Source organism: Callithrix jacchus, chromosome 12, assembly GCF_049354715.1.
Source record: "Callithrix jacchus isolate 240 chromosome 12, calJac240_pri, whole genome shotgun sequence".
Taxonomy (NCBI): Eukaryota; Metazoa; Chordata; class Mammalia; order Primates; family Cebidae; genus Callithrix; species Callithrix jacchus.
Genome location: NC_133513.1, coordinates 28,023,552 through 28,041,877, shown reverse-complemented (window position 1 = coordinate 28,041,877; position 18,326 = coordinate 28,023,552). Strand labels below are relative to the sequence as shown.

At 52.6% G+C, this 18,326-nt stretch overlaps 1 protein-coding gene across 3 annotated transcripts in view; it reads right to left on the bottom strand.

Annotated features, from left to right (window-relative positions):
• Positions 1-597: 597 nt before the first annotated feature.
• The window catches only part of IL21R (interleukin 21 receptor), a 44,905-nt gene continuing 27,176 nt past the window's right edge, over positions 598-18,326 (bottom strand). For 2 of the 3 annotated variants that reach the window (XM_035267238.3, XM_054242721.2), the window contains exons 3-9: positions 16,494-16,596; positions 13,496-13,695; positions 7,383-7,537; positions 5,793-5,970; positions 5,272-5,371; positions 4,469-4,550; positions 598-1,879 (exon numbers count right to left, since the gene is read on the bottom strand). In XM_035267238.3, coding sequence (XP_035123129.1) covers positions 1,130-1,879; positions 4,469-4,550; positions 5,272-5,371; positions 5,793-5,970; positions 7,383-7,537; positions 13,496-13,695; positions 16,494-16,596 — 1,568 coding nt within the window. In that variant the 3' untranslated portion in view covers positions 598-1,129. The remainder of the gene's footprint in view (positions 1,880-4,468; positions 4,551-5,271; positions 5,372-5,792; positions 5,971-7,382; positions 7,538-13,495; positions 13,696-16,493; positions 16,597-18,326) is intronic. The other variant, XM_054242722.2, reaches the window with a different exon arrangement.

The following is an 18,326-nucleotide window of genomic DNA, read 5'->3' as shown; positions in this document are numbered from 1 at the left end:
GGGGAGCTGTTTCCAAGAGATGAGACGGACTAGTTTTAAGCCTGGAAACCCCCCCAAGTGGCCCTCCGCAGACGGGCCAGCCCCACGGGCGCCCAGGCTGTCGGGGATGATGGGTGTTCTCATCCCCGCCCACCTCCTGTGCAAGCCTCCTCTGTGGTCACAGAAGGAAGGAAGCTGACGTATACTGAGGGTCTGCTCAGGGCTGTGTACTATATACACAGGTGACATCACCAGTTTCCCCCAGGTAGGTCATGCCTTCCACATTGTCTGGACAAAGAAACTCTAGCCCAGAGAGGGGAGGCAACTTGGCTCAGGTAGCACAGCCAGAAGGTATCAGAGTCTGGATTCAGACTTTCCTACATGGGTCACCCAAAATCTTCCCAACCCGGGGTGGGGTCACCGTGGGCTCACTGCAACCCCTTTCCCTTCCTGCTGGCAGGTGACAAGGAACCATATGGACTTCTTGCAGCTCCTGGAGGCAGATGCTGGAGGGCTGGGCTTGGCCTCTGCCGCAAGCAATGCCCTGATCCCACAAGGCCCTGGAGGGGCCGTGGACTAGTTTGTGACACAAGACCCTGGCAAGGATGAAGGCTGTTGTCATCTGTTGCCCACAGACACGTTTGCTGTGCACACTGGTACACTCGGGTGAGCTCCCTGGGCCCAGAATGCATACAGTACCATGGGCATTCTCCAGGCCCACAGGCATATGCAATCATACTCACACGTGGACATGTCACTGTGCCCGCACCTGAGAGACACACACACACACACATGCACATGCACATGCACCAACACACACTCAAACATATGCACCTACACATGCACACACATGCATGCATACATATGTACCCACACATACACATACATGCAAACACACCTACACATGCACCAACACACATGCACACACATGCACCTACACATGCACACACACAGGCACACATGCACATTCATGCACTCATGACATACATGCACACACACATGCACACACACAGACACTGTAAACGTCAGGCTCGAAGGCCCATCTGGGAGCCCAAAGGCTGCAGGTGTCTTCAGTCACAGCCTAGGTGACCTTGTCTCTGGCTCAGGGCCCGGTAGCCAGTGGCCAGCTCTGGACAGCCAGTCAGCCTCACTAGCTGGCCTGGGGTCCAGGGCTTGAGAGTGGCGAGGGAATGATCACCCACTGGCGGAGGTAGCTCCGGGGGGGGCCTTCATCCCCGGGACTGGTGAAGTCACACTCCACAGGGCTGCTGCAGTCAGAGCCCGCGAAGCCACTGTCAAACGTGTCCATATCCAGGCCAGCCGGGGGCGAGCCCGCCTCACTCTCTAAGGCCCGTCCGGGTGACCGGCCACCCCAGGGCAGTCCCCCAGCCCAGTCCTCCCCATCTGCAAGGGGTGGCTTTAGTCTGTCCAGGAGGCTTCCCAGGGGCCCTCCTAGCCCAGGACTGCCAGCCGAGACACAGCCACAGGAGAGGACTGTGGTGCCCGCATCCAAGAGTGGGTCCTCTAGGCCTGGGCTGGGCTCAAGGCCGGTGTCCAGATCCAGGGCTGGGTAGCCGTCATCCTCACAGCTGCAAGGCCCGGTGCACAGTCCCTCTGCATCTAGTACAGTCACTGTGTCGATGGACAGCAGGCCGTATGGCCGGTCCCCCTCCTCGCTGTAAGCTAAGCCCCCAGAGTTCTGGGCCATGGCCCAGGAGCTGGGCTTGGGTGCGCTATCAGACTCCACCAGCTCTGCCGGTTCTCGAAGCTCTGTGAGCTGCAGCCTCTTGGCCGAACTCCGTGGTAGGCGGCAACTGTACACCTCCAGGGCTGAGGGCACCTCTGGGCTCCAGGGTCCCAGCTCCAGGATGGAGGCAGTGAGGGGTGCACCCACCCATTTCTGTGAGAGAGAAAAAGAGAGCGAGTCATAACACAGGACGAGGGTAAGGCGAAGGTTTTCTTATTTTTCTACTTTTATTCTTTTCAGACAGTCTGACTCTGTTGCCCAGGCTGGAGTGCAGTGGTGCCATCTTGGCTCACTGCAACCTCTGCCTCCCAGGTTCAAGCGATTCTCCTGCCTCAGCCTCCCAGGTAGCTGATACTAATAGGCATGCACCACCACACCCAGCTAATTTTTGTATTTTTAGTAGAGATGGGGTTTCACCATATTGGCCAGACTGGTCTTGAACTCCTGACCTCAGGTGATCCACCTGCCTTGGCCTCCCAAATTGCTGGGATTACAGGGGTGAGCCACTGCACCCCAGCCAAGGTGAGGGTTTAAACTGACAGAAAGACACAGATGCAGAGACAAAGAGACATCAAGAGAGAGACATGAAAGCAGACTAAAGACACTCAGAGAGGAGCTGGGGAGAGAGAGAGAGAGGGAGGGAGGGAGGGAGGAAGGAATCAGGACCATGATGTGCTCCCACTATAGTGGGGGTCCCCACTGGTGTCCCCTCCTACTCTGGGCCTCAGTTTCCCCACTTGTAGAAGGGAGTTGCTACCCTTAGTAGCCTGACCATTCAGACAACTGGTGGCCCCATAGCCCCGGCAGGGGCTAAGATTCATGAGTCAAGGAGACATGAGGGCAGGAGGGCCTGAGGTCTGAGTGACACCTGAGCCATCTCCTCCTTTCCCTCCTCCTTGATGTTTCTTGAAACCCAGCACTCTCCTGGTTTATGTATCCCTACCAGACAGACACTTGGCCCCAGGCACAAGTCTTGTCTCTTCCATCCATGGCTGTATCCCCAGTGCCTAGCACACAGTAGGTACTCAATAAATGTTTATTAATGAATGAGTGGAGTGAATCAGTGAAAAGCTACTTGGAAAGGCCTTTGTACACTTTGAGGATAAAAGATGTAGGTGATGCTGGCTGAGGCAGTGGCCCTTACATTTGAAGGACCCTCCTTCCCTCCCTTGCTGGGACTCCCACTCATGACACCAGAATCCTCATGCAATTGGCAAGGAAAATCCCTGAGAATGGGAATCTCCCTGTTTTGATCTCATCTTCCTCAAAAACTCATCTCAGAACCGTCATGTAGCCACCAATACTGAGTTGAAGTCACTTCTCAGCTGTGTGCCCTTAAGCCAATTACCCTCTCCGTGCCTCAGTTTCCTCATCTGGAAAATGGACCTAATTATAGCACCCACCCATAGGGTCGTTGTGAGGGTTAATTGAGTCACTGTATGTGATGCTCCTAGGGGACTCCCTGGTATATAGCAAGTGCTATATGAGTCTTGGTAAAAATCAACCCAAAATAAATGTGATATTTGAGCTTTAGGGAAGAGGAAAGGGTGGGTTTTATGTGGGTTGGAGTCCAGGTTCCTCCCTGCCTGTTCTGAGCCTTGGCCTCCTCGTGGGTGCCCTGGGGGCAGTGGAACACCCACTCCACAGGGGCTGCTCTATGAGAATGAGTGAGGCAGCAAGGGTATCCAGCACAGCACCAGGCAGAGAGGAGGAGCCCAATCAGTGCTCTAGGCCTATACTGTCTGACTTTCAGGCTCGGCTGCAGCAGGCGGGACTGCCCCTCCCACCTCTGTCACCACATCCTCTCTGCAGCAGCTCCTCCCACTGCTTCAGGGTGGGTGACACAGCTGTAAATGGACACAGACAATCCTGTGGGTGCTGGTGAGTGGTGGTGAGGTGGAGGCTTGGCAAAGATTAGTGTGTTTTGCCCTGGGAGGCCAGACCCTTCCCAGAACCCACTCCCTCTCCAACCCAGATTAAGTGCACCTGAGAAAGGACCAGGCGGGTAGGGGGAGCGGCAATCTGTGACTTGAGACCACCAGCCTCACTCCCTCTCCCAGTCTGGCTCTTTGCGCTGGGCAATGCTGCATGCTCTTGTTTAACGTTTCTTTTTGATTTGATTTTTTTTAGACAGTGTCTGTCTGTTGCCCAGACTGGAATGCAGTGGTGTGATCGTAGCTCACTGCAGCCTAGGAACGATCCTCCTGCCTCAGCCTCCCAATTAGCTGTGACTACAGGCATGTACCATCTGGCTTGAATGATTTTTAAACTTTTTGTAGAGATGGGGAGGCGGAGTGGTCGTAGAGGGTCTCCCTATGTTGCTCAGGCTGTTCTCAAGCAATCCGCCTGCTTTGGCCTCCCAAAGTGCTGGGACTGCAGATGTGAGCCACCGTACCAATTCACCCATTCACAGTCCTAGCAGTGAACTCTCCCTGCAGGACTGGGCATATCTCAGGAGTGGCAATGGTCTGGCAGGGTCCCAGGCAATGCATACTTTTGGAATTCTTCAACAGTTGAAGAATACCTGGTCAAATCTTGTTTAATTCTCCTGCCAATTCTGCACCACAAGAATAACTGTCTGCACTTGGCACGTGGGGAAACTGAGGCCTGGCTTGTGGCTTGACTGAGCTCTGGATGCTCTAGGCCTGTGGGGTAAGACTGGGGCACCTGGGGTGAGGGGAGGTGGGGCTCCTGAAGAGGAGGAGGGGCTCAGAGGGACTCATCACAGGGTGGGGTGCTCACCTTGAAGTCTCCTCCGTAGCACTTGTACAGAGGCAGGAAGAAATTCTCGGGGCTGGGGACGACCCATGTCTTCTTCCACAGCCTGAGGGGTAGAAAGGGTGAGGCCCCTGACTCACCAGAGGCCAGCCTGGCTTCCCATTCGGACACTCCCCAGATTTATCCTACAGGAGCTTCTGAGTATCACAAGACACAGCCCAGGCACCTCCCTCCTTCCCCAGGGCTTGGTTCCCCCATCTGGGAGCAGCGAGTCTCCCTTGCAGGCTCCTGAAGGAGTATTGAGATTATGTTCTTGGCTGCCTGTGCTGTGCTGGGCAAATGCTGCCCCTTCTGAGCCTCAACTTCTTTATCTGCAACTAGGAGTGCACAGAGAGGCCATTTCAGAGGTGTGAAGTATTGCACCCACCTCTTCACCACTACCTGGTGGCCCCTGATGCCCCGAGGCATCAAAGCTTAGAATCCACTGGACGAGATCACAGCTGAGGTCCCTATTTAAGAGCCCAGAGTTTCAATCCCAATTTCTCCACCTCGGAGCTGTGTGACTTTGGGCAAATTCCTTGACCTCTCCATGCCTCAGCTTCCCCATTTGTAAAACAGGGGCAACTGCAGCGTCCCAAGCTCATAGGGCTGCCATGGGAGTGAAGTTAGTGCCCTGCATGGTGTCCAGCACGCAGCGGCTGTGAGCTGGTTACTATCCCTTCGCTGTCATTGTGATCATGATGGCAGGCATGTTCTCCAACCGTGGGTGTGCCATAGAGGGGCAGCGGCCCAGCCCGACCACCTCCCTGCCTTCCTCATGGTCTCACCTCCAGGCTGGGTGGGTCTTCAGGCCCCAGAAGGCAGGAATGAAGACTATGACAAGCAGGAGGAGAAGGAGCAGGTGAGGGTTCCAGCCTTCCTTTAACTCTAGGAGGGAAGCAAAGGGTTAAAGGGCACCAACTCTACCAGAGGCCACATGGGGTGGGCATGGTGGGAAATGGGTCTGGGGTAGAGTGGAAAGGGGTGGGAGAGGCTGCCACTGCTAGTGTCTTGAAGTGAGATGGTTCAAATCTTGTTCTCATTCCTCATCCCAGGCAAGTAACTTCATTTCTCTGAGCCTCAGTTATCTCATCTGAAAAATGGGGCTGTTCCCACTTCAGAGTTAGGGGTATCAAATGCCTAAGAGAAGAAGCAGCAGCTGGCATCCAGCACAGGGCCTGGCCAGCAGGGGCTCTAGAAATGGCACTGAGGGGCTACAACTGTGCCAGACAGCTCAGGGCTCACTGTGGCTACACCAGGACAAGATTTGGTACCAGGAGTGGGGTGTCCATCCCAGCTTCACACCTACCCTCTGACTGGGTCTGAAAGATGACTGGGTCACTCCACTCGCTCCAGGTCCCCTGGTAGGAGGAGCCAGGCATGGGCCCTGCTCGCACCTGTAGCTCATAGCTGGAGTCTTTGCGGAACTCCAAGGGGAGGAGGGAGACACTTCTTGAGTCCACTGAGATCAGCTTTCTCCTTGGACTCTGCCAGTACAAGGAAAGGACACACCAGGTCAGGGCACAACAAGGCCAGCCCCTGCCTCCAGCAGAGCCACCTCTTTTCCAGCTTCCACCGGAGGGACTGAGCATCTCTTTTCTTCCCACAAGAATCAGGCCTATGCCTGAGTAGCTGGGCTCAGGCATGGGCAGCACAGACTCACCAGCACTGCCTGGCCCTTGCCTGTGATAGGCTGTTCTGTTTGATTTCTCTTTGATTCCAATTCACCCATTCATGGTCCTGGCAGTGAACTCTCCCTGCAGGACTGGGCATATCTCAGGAATGGCAATGGTCTGGCAGTATCCCAGGCAATGCATACTTTTGGAATTCTTCAACAGTTGAAGACGTTCTCAACTGATGCATTGGTATAAGTCTCAATACATCAATTGAGAGTGTCTTCAACTGTTGAAAATCCCAAGAGCTGACATCCTGACATTCCCAACAGTGGGCATTTCTAGAAGTCTTGAACTACAGACATCTTAGCAATAGATACCTCTGGGAATCTTCCACTGGGAACTTTCTAAAGTATGGTACTCATGGACATCTTCAGCTGGGACTATTCTAAAGGATGGGCAATTCTAGAACTGTTCAGCTGTGACTGTTCTATCATTATTACTATTTTTAGTTTTTAGAGACAGGGTCTCACTGGTGACTGTTCTAAATAGCGGGCTGGAAGGACACCTCTCAAAGCCTTCATGTTTGAAGCAATGAGCGCGCTAACACTGGACTTTTTTTTCTTTTTTGAGATCGAGTCTTGCTCTGTTGCCCATGCTAGGGTGCAGTGGCACAATCCCAGCTCACTGCAACATCTGCCTCCTGGATTCAAGCAATTCTCCTGCCTAAGCCTCCAGAGTAGCTGGGATTACAGGTGCATATCACCACGCCCGGCTACTTTTTGTACTTTTAGTAGAAACAGAGTTTCACCGTGTTGTCCAGGCTGGTCTCGAACTCCTGACCTCAAGAAATCCACCTGCCTTGGTCTCCCAAAATGCTGGGATTACAGGCGTGAGTCACTGCACCAGGCTGGACCTTCTTAATCACTGATACTTCTGGAACTCTCCAGCTATGGCCATTCTAAGCAAGTGGGAAGCTTCCAGATTGCCACGTGCCTGAAATTTCTTCTGTTGTGACTACACTAGACCTGGGGTGGAGCCCGGGAAAGTGACAGTCTCTTTGGCATGCTGACAGTGGAGAGGACAGATTATTCAGGGGTCTCCTACCTTGGGGAGAAGTGAGGGGAGGGAGGAGGGCCTGCTCTAAGGGAGCGCTCGTGCCCTTGGTCTCTGTTCTTGGCCATGAATGATGATGCTCACCCGTCTCTCCCACACAGATGCCCTTGTACTCCCTTCTCTACCCTTCCCTTCACCCACATAGCTGCACAGATCCCCACATTCCTCACCACAGCCCAGGGGTCTCCCCGGTTCCTGTACTGCAGCTCATATTGAAGCTTGCCCTTCAACATGAAGAAGTCGGGGTCTTCGTAATCCGAGCGCCAGGAGATATTATACTGTCCTGAGAAGGTCACGGTCACGTTGAAAGGGGGAGCCGGCTTGACTGGGTGGAGAAACCCAGGAAGGGAAAATGGCGTGAGATTTTGCTGCAGGTGAAAAGGATTTGCTGATGGGAAGAAGTTCTACCTGCCCCCGCCCCTGCCATCATGCCTGACCCATGAGATGGAGACAACCCTGAGTGACTTTGCCCAAAGTACTCCTGACTCTGGGCTTCCGTGTATTCTTCTGGAACTTGAGAGATTTAGACTTGATCAGGGTTGCAAACTCAGGGGCGGGCAGGTCACAGAGATGGGTGAAGCAGGTTTAGGGATTGTGAAGAAATTAAAGAGTTAAAAGTGAATGGCTCCAGCAACAGAGAGTGGTCAGCTTTTCTAAGTTTTCTAGGGAAACACACACATGCACACACACACACGCAATAACATACACACACACATGCACACTCACGCATGCCCACACGCCCATATGCACATGTATGCAAGCACATGCACACATGCACACACACATGCATGCACACGCATACATAAATGCACACACACACATGAAATCCAAAATCCTGCTTTCTATGCACTGAAGGGCAAGTTTCAGTATGAACTGCAGAATGGGAAACAGGAGGCCCCCGGAATTATCGTGTGAAATCTCACAAGGATTTTTTCCCCTTAGAGACACAATCTCACTGTGTGGTCCAGGCTGGAGTGCAGTGTTGCAATCATAGCTCACTGCAGCCTCAACCTCCCGGGCTCAACCCATCCTTCGACCTCAGCCTCCCAAGTAGTTGGGACTACAGGTGGGTGCTACCACACCTGGCTATTATTTTTTCTATTTTGTACAAATGGGGTCTTTCTATGTTTGCCCAAGCTGGTCTCAAACTTCTGACTTCAAGTGATCCTCCCACCTCAGCCTCTCAAAATGCTGGAATTGCAGGTGCAAGCCACTGTATCCAGCCTATCTTAAGTTTTAAAGTTAGCTACCCATCCAAAAATGTTCTCAGCGATGTGCTGGCAAATCCATTCATTTTCCATTTCTGTTCTAAATGATGGTATCATTTTCTTTCAACCCCAGCTACTTCAAGAAGTTGAAGATTCTTCTTAGCATGAATGCTAATGATGAGGGTTGCCATTTACTCAGAGCCTGCCTGGCTGCCCTGCTCTGGGCACACACCCCACAATGGCCCTGGGAGGCCGATCTGATGGTCCTCATCTTTCAGCATCTCCCAGCAAGTGCAAGAGCCAAGCTCTGGGCCGTAACAGTAAGTTTCATGGACAGCCTCAAGATGAAGGTCAAAGCTGGCATTCTAGTTTTGCTCCATCTGAAGGATATTTCGTGCACTTGAGCAGAACATAATATGTTAAGGGCCTTAAATTCCTCTTTTGTAAAATGGGCGCAGCTTCTGTATCATGAGACTTCAAGTTCAAAGGGATGAAGCTATTTAGCAGGAGGCAGTAACTCAGGGAAACCAAGTGACAAGTGTCCATTAGTGTCAGAGAGGAGTTGCCGGCCTCTGACCTCATCTTCTCCACTTTCTCTCTTTGCCTGCCTCCCTCCCTCCCTCCCTCTCTTCCTTCATTCTTTCCCTCCTTCTCCTCCCTCCCTCCCTCTCTCTTCCTCCCTCTCTTCCTTCCTTCCTTTCCTTCCTTCCTTCCCCTCCCTCCCTCTCTCTTCCTCCCTCCCTCCCTTCCTTCCTTTCTTATCTTTCTATCTCTCTTTCTTTCTTTTCTCTCTTCTTTCTTTTCTTTCTTTTATTTTGGACACAGAATCTTTCTCTGTCACCCAGGCTGGAGTGCAATGGCATGATCTCAGCTCACTGCAATCTCCGCCTCCCAAGCACAAGCAATTCCATGGCCTCAGCCTCCCAAGTAGCTGGAACTATAGGTGCGCACCACCACGCCTGGCTAATTTTTGTATTTTTAGTAGAGACAGGGTTTCCCCATGTTGGCCAGGCTGGTCTTGAGGCAACCAACCTCAAGTGATCTGCCTGCCTCAGCCTCCCAAAATGCTGGGATTACAGGCATGAGCCACCAGACCTGACAATCTTCTTGACTTTCTATCTGCCACCATCTAGCACTCCGCACGTCTCACCCTGTGATGTTTTTCCCGTGTGCCCCCCTCGCTGGACTCTTAGCTCCTTGGGGTGGAGGTTTTGTCCTCCGCATCCAGTCCGTGCCCACAGCTCCTGGGACACAGTAGGCCCTCAATAAATATTTGGCAAATTAGGCTGGGTGAGGCAGCTCATGCCCCAAATCTCAGCATTTTGGGAGGCTGCGGAGGGAGGATTGCTTAAGGCCAGGGGTTTAAGACCAGCCTGGGCAACATAGCAAGATCCCAGCTCTACAAAAAAATTTAAAAATTTGCCAGGCATGGTGATGTGCACCTGTAGTCCCAGCTACTCAGGAGGCTGAACTGGGAGGACCGCTTGAGCCCAGGAGTCCCAGGCTGCAGTGGGCTGTTATATATTCATATACATTTGTCAAATTAACAAATGAACCTTTCAAGGCTTCCAGAAAGGAGCTCTGAGGCTGCCTGTGATCCTGAAACATGGCTGAGGGCTCCCACCACACCCCGAGGTGACAGAGGTGCAGGTTTTTTTTTTGTTTTATCTTGTTTTGTTTTAGTTTGGTGGGGATGGAGTCACGCTCTGTGGCCAGGCTGGATCTCAGCTCACTGCAACCTCTGCCTCCTGGGTTCAAGCGATTCTCCTGCCTCAGCTTCCCAAGTAGCTGAGACTACAGGCATAGGCCACCATGACCAGGTTTTTTTTTTTTATTTTTAGTAGAAACAGTGTTTCACCATGTTGGCCATCATGGTCTTGATCTCTTGACCTTGTGATCCGCCCACCTCGGCCTCCCAAAGTGCCAGGATTACAGGTGTGAGTTACTGCGCCGGGCCGAGGTGCACATTTTACAGAATGCCACGGTGAGTCCTGGGTTGTTGCTGTTGCTGTTCCAGCGATGGGATGTATGTGACTGAAATCGTTTCTAACCCCTTTTGCCTTCCCTGGAGCAGGTGGAGGCCGGCTCTGGGCTTCCCTGTGTGGCCTGGGTGAAGACCAGTCCCAGTAGACACCACGGTACTGAGAACTGCCCCATGGGTGCTCCGGAGATGTTTGCAAAGCCTGGGGATTGGGAAGGGGGGCTGCTCAGCCCAGCGAGGCCTGGGGCCCAGGAGGAGGAAGGGACCCTGTGCAGGCAGCAGTCAGAAAATCAGTTACTGGCTGGGTGTGGTGGCTCATGCCTGTAATTCCAGCACTTGGGAGGCCGAGACGGGTGGATCATGAGGTTAGGAGTTTGAGACCAGCCTGGCCAACACAGTGAAACCTCATCTCTACTAAAAATACAAAAAATTAGCTGGGCGTGGTTGTGGGCACCTGTAATCCCAGCTACGTAGGAGGCTGAGGCAGGAGAATCGCTTGAACCTGAGAGGTAGAGATTGCAGTGAGCCGAGGTTGCGCCACTGTACTCCAGCGCTGGTGACAGAGCAAGACTCTGTCTCAAAAAAAAAAAAAGAAAAGAAAATCACTTACCGCCCCAGCTGGGCCCAGGGTAGCTGCAGATCCTGGCAGGGAGGGAGGGGATGCCAGAGAGAAATGCTAGGATTTACGCTGCAGGAGAAGTGGCAAGAAGGAGTCCCTTCTCTGCACTGAGTTCTCCTCTGCTTCTGAGAAGCTGTGGGGGTGAGGGGTGTGGGGCGGCCTGGGCGGTGGGGCTGCTGCCTGCCTTGGTTCACTCAGAGAGGCTGGAGGGGCCCCTGCTCCAGATGGTGTATGCATGTGCGGGGGAACTCATGTTCTGGATCCCAGATCCGTGGGACTAAGAGAGTGTGTGTGAGTGTGAGTGTTGTATGTGTGTGCATGTGTGCACATGTGTGACAGGGTGCATGTGTGAGTGTCCACCTGTGTGCACATGTGTAAGAGAGTGCATGTGTGCCTGATGTGGATGTATGTGTTAGTGTGTGCATGTGTGCATGATGTGAATGTATGTTAGAACATGAGTGTTAGAATGTGTGTGTGCGTGGGTGTGTGTGCATGTATGTGTATGTGTGTGTGAGTGTGTCTGTGGGGGTGGGGAGAGAGAGAGCAAGAGAGGCTGGGCACAGTGGCTCATGCCTGTAATCCCAGTACTTTGGGAGGCCGAGGTGGGTGGATGGCAAGGTCAGGAGATCGAGACCATCCTGGCCAACGTGGTGAAACCCCATATCTATTAAAAATACAAAAATTAGCTGGGCACAGTGGTGTATGCCTGTAATCCCAGCTACTCAGGAGGCTGAGGCAGGGGAATCGTTTGAACCTGGGAGGTGGAGGTTGCAGTGAGCTGAGATGGCGCCACTGCACACCAGCCCAGGTGACAGTGGGAGACTCTGTCTCAAAAAAAAAAAAAAAAAAGAGAGAGAGAGGGCAAAAGAGAGAGACAGTGTGGGCCTCTGTCCTCTCCATGCTGGCTGGGGCTGGGGAGACATCTGTGAGTCTGAGGGTGTATCTCTGAGTCTGTGTGTTTGTGAATCCGTGACCCTGGGAATGTGTGTGAGTGTGCATGTGCTGAGAGTGTTTACTCTCGCCCTCTGTGGTGTGACACCCACTCAGCTAAGAGGTGCAAACCTGGCCTCCCAGAGTGTGAATCACAGACACCTTCTTATCACCCAGCCCCTCCGCTGGGAATCTTAGGGCAGAAATTCCCAAGCTCAGGGGTGGGGCCTCCCCAGGACAGGCTCTTTTGGCAGCATGTGTTTGCCTCTGGGGCTGCTTTGGGTACACACACACACACACACACCATGCCCACCACACCAAAGCTACCTTCCAGGCCCTTCCATGGCCTGCCCTGGTTTTGTTTTGTTTGAGATGGAGTCTCACTCTGTTGCCCAGGCTAGAATGCAGTGGTGTGATTGTGGCTCACTACAACCTCTGTCTCCCAGGTTCAAACAATTCTCCTGCCTCAGCATCGCAAGTAGATGGGATTACAGGTGTGCGCCACCACGCCTGGCTAATTATTTTGTGTTTTTAGTAGAGACGGGGTTTCACCTTGTTGCCCAGGCTGGTCTCGAACTCCTGACCTCAAATGATTGACCTGCCTTGGCTTTCCAAGGGGTTACAGGAATGAGCCACCATGCCTGGTCCCTGCCCTGGTTCTCGTTTTGTGTTGTTTTGAGATGAGGTCTCACTATATTGCCCAGGCTGGTCTCGAACTCCCAGGTTCAAGCAATTCTCCTGCCTCAGCCTCCCGAAGTGTTGGAATTCCAGGTGTGAGCCACCTCGCCCTGCCACCTGCCCTGGTTCTGAACTCACAGATACAACTGCTCCTACCAACCAGGCCCTCCTACTCCTGGGACCCCCCTCTACCTACACCCTGGAGGGAAGTTCCAGGCCTCCCTGGAGCTTATGAAGGGGAAGAAACCCAGGAGGGTTTTTTTCTGTGACTCAGTGTCCTCCACTCACCTTATTTTGGGGACAGGATCCCAGAGAGTCAGGGTTAAAAGGACATTTGCTCTACAAGTAGGGAAGCTGTCCCAGAGGTAGGTGTGCCTCATCCATGGTCACACAAAGGGGCAGGGCTGAGCCAGAACATGAGCCCAGAAGTCCCAGGTCCCAGACCAGCTCCTTCCATATTGCTCAAACCTAATTATCAACCCTTCACACTTTAGTAAAAAATAGTGCAACTCAAAAGCAGAACTCTAAGACATGAGGAGGACGTAGGCCAGGTTAGATCTGATGGAAGGGAAACAGCTGGCTCAGAGGGCAGCAAGTAGGGGGCCCAGCCCCCACCTATAATCCTAGCACTTTGGGAGGCCAAGGCAGGTGGATCACTTGAGCCCAGGAGTTTGAGACCAGCCTGAGCAACATGGCAAGACCCCGTCTCTACTAAAAATCCAAAAATTAGCTGGGCATGGTGGCGCACACGTGTTGTCCCAGCGACTCTGGAGGCTGGGGTGGGAGGATACCTGAGCCTGGAGAGGCTGGGGCTGCGGAGCGCTAAGATTGAGCCCCACCCTAAGCCTGGGGGCTCAGGATACTCACTGCTCTCAGCCAGGACAAAGCTGCCACACTCCTGGGAGTAGTTGCCAGACTGATCTGTGATGTTGACACTGAAAATGTCATCAGCCATGAAGTGGAACACATCCATGTGGCAGGTATACGTGGCATGCGTGGCGTTGTGGGCCGACCTGTGGAGGCTGCAGGAGGTGACCTCGTCCTTCAGCTCTTCATACTGGTCTTGCCTTCAAGGACAGAGCAGCCGGTCATGGCTGGAAGCCGGGAGCAGGGGGATGGCGGTGGTTCAACGCTCAGGGCACGGGCAGAAGCTTAGACTCTCAGGACTGGGAGGGATTTGAGCCGGGGTTGCGGGGGTCACCTGGTCCAACCAACCTTTTCCCAGGGAAGGTATCCCCTCTCCTGCACCATCCCTGATGAGTTGTGTCCAGGTTCAGCTTGCATACCTCCCCGGGACTGGGAACTCACTACTTCATTTAGGGCAGCAGCTCTCAGTTTTGGAAACTTGGGCCATTCTTTCTTGGACCAAGCCTAAATTTGTCCCAGTGGGTCCCAACAACCAGATGGCTGTCCCACAGGAAGGGCGCTAGGTATTTTGGGTTTCCTTCTCTCCTTTCTGTCCAATGTCCACTTTTTGGAGACAGTCTCACTCTATCCCCCAGGCTGGAATGTCATGGTGTGATCATGGCTCACTGCAGCCGCGACCTTCCCTGGCTCAGTTGATCCTACCTCAGCCTTCTGAGTAGCTGGGACTACATGCATGCGCCACCATGCCCAGCTAACTTTCTGTATTTTCTGTAGAGATGGTTTGAGACCATGCCTAGGCTGGTCTCAAACTCCTGGACTCAAGTGATCTGCTTGCCTCGGCCTCCCAAAGTGCTGGGATTACAGGTGTGAGCCACTGCGCTTGGCCCCAACACCCACTGAATACCTCATAAGAGCCTGTGCTGAGGGCTAGGATGAGAGCTAAATGAACCTCATCTCCTCCTCTGGTTGGACTTCTGGGAAAGCTGGTGGGATGGGGTTAGGGAAAATGCTGTGGCTTTTTAACTCCCACTGGATAAAAATGATGGGTTTTGAAGTATATGTAGGAGTTCACCAAATATTAATTTCCCTATCTAGATGTTCAGGTTCTGAACACCATCACTCTCTAGGCCCAACAGGGATGTGTAGACTGAGTTCTCTGCTAAATTTGCTGGAGTAGAAGTTTTTGCTGAATAAATGCTTTCCAAGCCACCCAGCCTGGACTTGCTCTCTATTGACCCCCGCACCCTACCTCACTCCACTCCAGCCACACTGACCTCGCTATTCCTCAAACTCGGCGGCTCTTCTCCCGCAGGGCCTTTGCACTGGCAGTGCCCTCTGCCTGGAATGCCTTTTCCCCTGCTGGCTGGCTGGCTCCTTCTCACCAGAGGATGTGGTCCCTCTGCCTGAGGTCCAGTGTCCCGTTCTTTATAGCACCCATTGTTATTAGAAAGTATTCTGTTTGGGGCGGGGCACAGTGTCTCACACCTGTAAGGTGGGCAGATCCCTTGAGGCCAGGGTTTCGAGACCAGCCTGGCAAACATAACAAAACCCTGTCTCTACTTAAAATACAAAAATCAGCTGGGTGTGGTGGTGTGCATCTGTAGTCCCAACTACTTGGGAGGCTGAGGCAGGAGAATCGCTTGAACCCGGGAAGTGGAGGTTGCCATGAGCGGAGATGGTACCACTGCACTCCAGCCTGGGTGACAGAGTGAGACTTTGTCTCAAAAAATTAAAAAAAAAGTAGCCTGTGTTTGGACCTATAATCCCAGCATTGTGAGAGGCTGGGTTGGGCAGATCACTTGAGCCCAGGAGTTGGAATCCAGCCTGGGCAACATGGCAAAACGCTGTCTTTCCAAAAACTGCTAACATTATCCAGGTGTGGTGATTCATGCCTGTAGTCCCAGCTACTCGGGAGGCTGAGGGGGAAGGACTGCTTGAGCCCAAGAGGCCGAGGCTATAGTGAGTTCTGATCACACCACTACACTCCAGCCTGGGCAACAGAGCAAGGCCCTGTCTCAAAAAGAAAAAGAAAGGAAAAAGAGAAGGCACCCTGTTGGATGTTTTGTGCTTCTGTCTGTGGCACGTCCGTTCTAGGGTATCTGGTCCCTCCCCTCGTCAGCCTTGCTCTGCTGAATCCCCAGTGCCTGCAACAGTGTTTGGCAGGAACTTAACACTGGCTTTGTTTTGTTTTTGAGATGGGATCTTGCTGTGTTGTCCAGGCTGGAGTGCAATGGCGATCATGGCTCACTGCAGTCTTGACCTTCTGAGCTTGGTCCTTCTGCCTTAGACTCTCAAGTAGCTGAGACTGCAGGATGGTGCCACCATGCCTGACTGATTTATTTTTTGTAGAGACAGAATTGTGTGATGTGGCCCAGGCTGGTCTCAAACTCCTGGGTTCAAATGATCCTCCTTCCTCAGCCTTCCAAAGTGGTTAGAAGCGTGAGCCACTGCACATGGCCTATATATGTATTTTGAATGAATGAATGAGCTGATGGATAATGGAAGCTCTTCTTTATCCTGAGCTGCATATGGACTCAAAGGGACCCATGGACTTTGGAGTTGGGGGGTTTGAATTTGAATCCCAGCTCCAGCATTCACTGGCTGTGTGACCTTGGGTGAGTTGCTCAACCTCTCTGAACCTCAATGTCCTCATCTGTAAACTGGGAGCAATCATTGTCAGGGTTGGGAGTGACCATTCATGGGAAACATGTAGCTGGGGGCCTGGTACCTACTAAGTGCTTGAAAAATTATGCAGGAGACTGGCCATCCTGGGGTCTCAAAACCATGGCCTGGCCTGTGTGGGCAAGAGAGTGGCCTTTGCAGCGGGTGGATAGATCAACCCTGCAGGCTCCTGACTTTTCAAGTCCTGCGAGCCCTGAGTGGTCATATGAAAGGCGGGCACTGTGGTCCTCTGCGCACAGCGGCCTCCTGGGGGTGGAATCACTGAGCAGGCACCGTGGGTTGCATCCCCGGGGACTGGTGAGGCCCGGCCACTTACCAGGTGAGGGTCAGTGTGCTGGGGTGGAGGTTCCACATCTCCAGGATGCAGATGACCGTCTGGAGGTAATCTGTGTAGCAGACGAGGGCGGGGCAGCCCCAGCCTGGAGGATTATGGGGGAGAGAGGCCTAAGTGAGGGGGGGTGGCTTGAGACTGCAGGGCTTCCTCTCCACCCCCTCAAGGGCTGGAGAAAGAGTGGGTGCAGGGTCCCTGGGCCTGAACGAATGTGAGGACCCAAGGGCTGCTAAGGTGTAAGCCTGGGGCTTCACCACCTGAGAATTCCTTGTCTGAGCGCCAACCTTTCAAGGCTGGCTATGAAGATGGCACACTTGTGATGGCAAATAATAGAAAACTAGCTGGTCCCTACCCCAGAGCCCTGCACCCGGCCCCTAGGTCTATGTCCCCCCAGCCAAGCTCCCACTCAGAATGGCAATATCCTAAATGCCTGGGCTCTGCAGAAGCTGGTTCCATAGGACACGCACCCTCGGAGATTCAGGAAGTGCTCCAAGGAGTAGGAAAACTGTGAGAGAACTGAGAAGCCCTCCAACACTTTTGCAGAAACGTCTGCGTTATCCTACGGCCAAAAATGACACCTCTACCGCCACCAAGAAGTCATCAATGTATTGCCCTATGAGGCAATATTGCTGGAAGACTTAGTGCCTTTTCATCCCACTCCCAAACATTGTTTCTCTGTGTTCTAAAACAGGGATGCAATCATCATCTAAATTTTGTTAAATGTTGGACAAGATCAATGGAATAATTTGTAGTTTTGTTTTGTATATTCGAATGCCAATTCCACTATTTTTTGCTGCTATTTACTAGAAACCTGTACCTTCCATCTCTTTTTTTTTTTTTTTTGAGATAGGATCTCTCTTTCTGTCATCCAAGCTCGGAGTGCAGTGGTGCGATCTCAGCTCACTGCAGCCTCTACCTCCTGGGCTGAAGCAATCCTCCCACTTCAGCTTCCCAAGTAGTGGGACTGTAGTTGTGTGCCATCATATGTGGATAATTCTTGTGTTTTTGTAGAGATGGGGTTTCACCATGTTGCCCAGGCTGGTCTCAATCTCCTGACCTCAAGCGATCCACCCACCTCGGCCTCCCAAAGTGGTGGGATTATGAGCATGAGCCATCATGCCTGGCCTGTTCCTCTTTTTAAGTGGGTTCATTTTCAGTGGATTTTCCTAATTTTCCTTCACTAATGGAGACCCACGTGGTGGTGATGGTGGTACATTCTCTTCTTGGCTCTCACTCTAGGACAGAACCTGTATTCGGAGTCAAGAATACCGTGGCTGGAAACATCCTTTAGTCCATTTTAGAGATGAGAACACTGAGGCTCTAAGACTAGACCACTTTGCCCTTCTGTCCCTTCTGCCATATGAGAACCCAGCTTGCATCCGCTCTGGAGGGTGCAACATTCAAGTTGGCATCTTAGAAGCAAAGATGGGGGCTGGGTATGTTGGCTCAGGCCTGTAATCCCCGCACTTTGGGAGGCCAAGGTGGGCAGATCATTTGAGGTCGGGGTTCAAGACCAGCCTGGCCAACATGGTGAAACCCCATCGCTACTAAAAATACAAAAATTAGCCATGTTGTGTGCCTGTAATCTTAATTACTCAGGAGGCTGAGGCATGAGAACCTCTTGAACCCATGAAGCAGAGGTTGCAGTGAGCTGAGATTGCACCATTGCACTCCAGCCTGGGTGAGAAAGCAAGACTCAGTCTCAAAAAAAAGAAGAAGCAAAGATGGGGCTATCACCGGAACCAAAGCTGATGCCTTGACCTTGGACTTCCCAGCCCCCACAACTGTGAGCAATACATGTCTATTATTTATAAATGA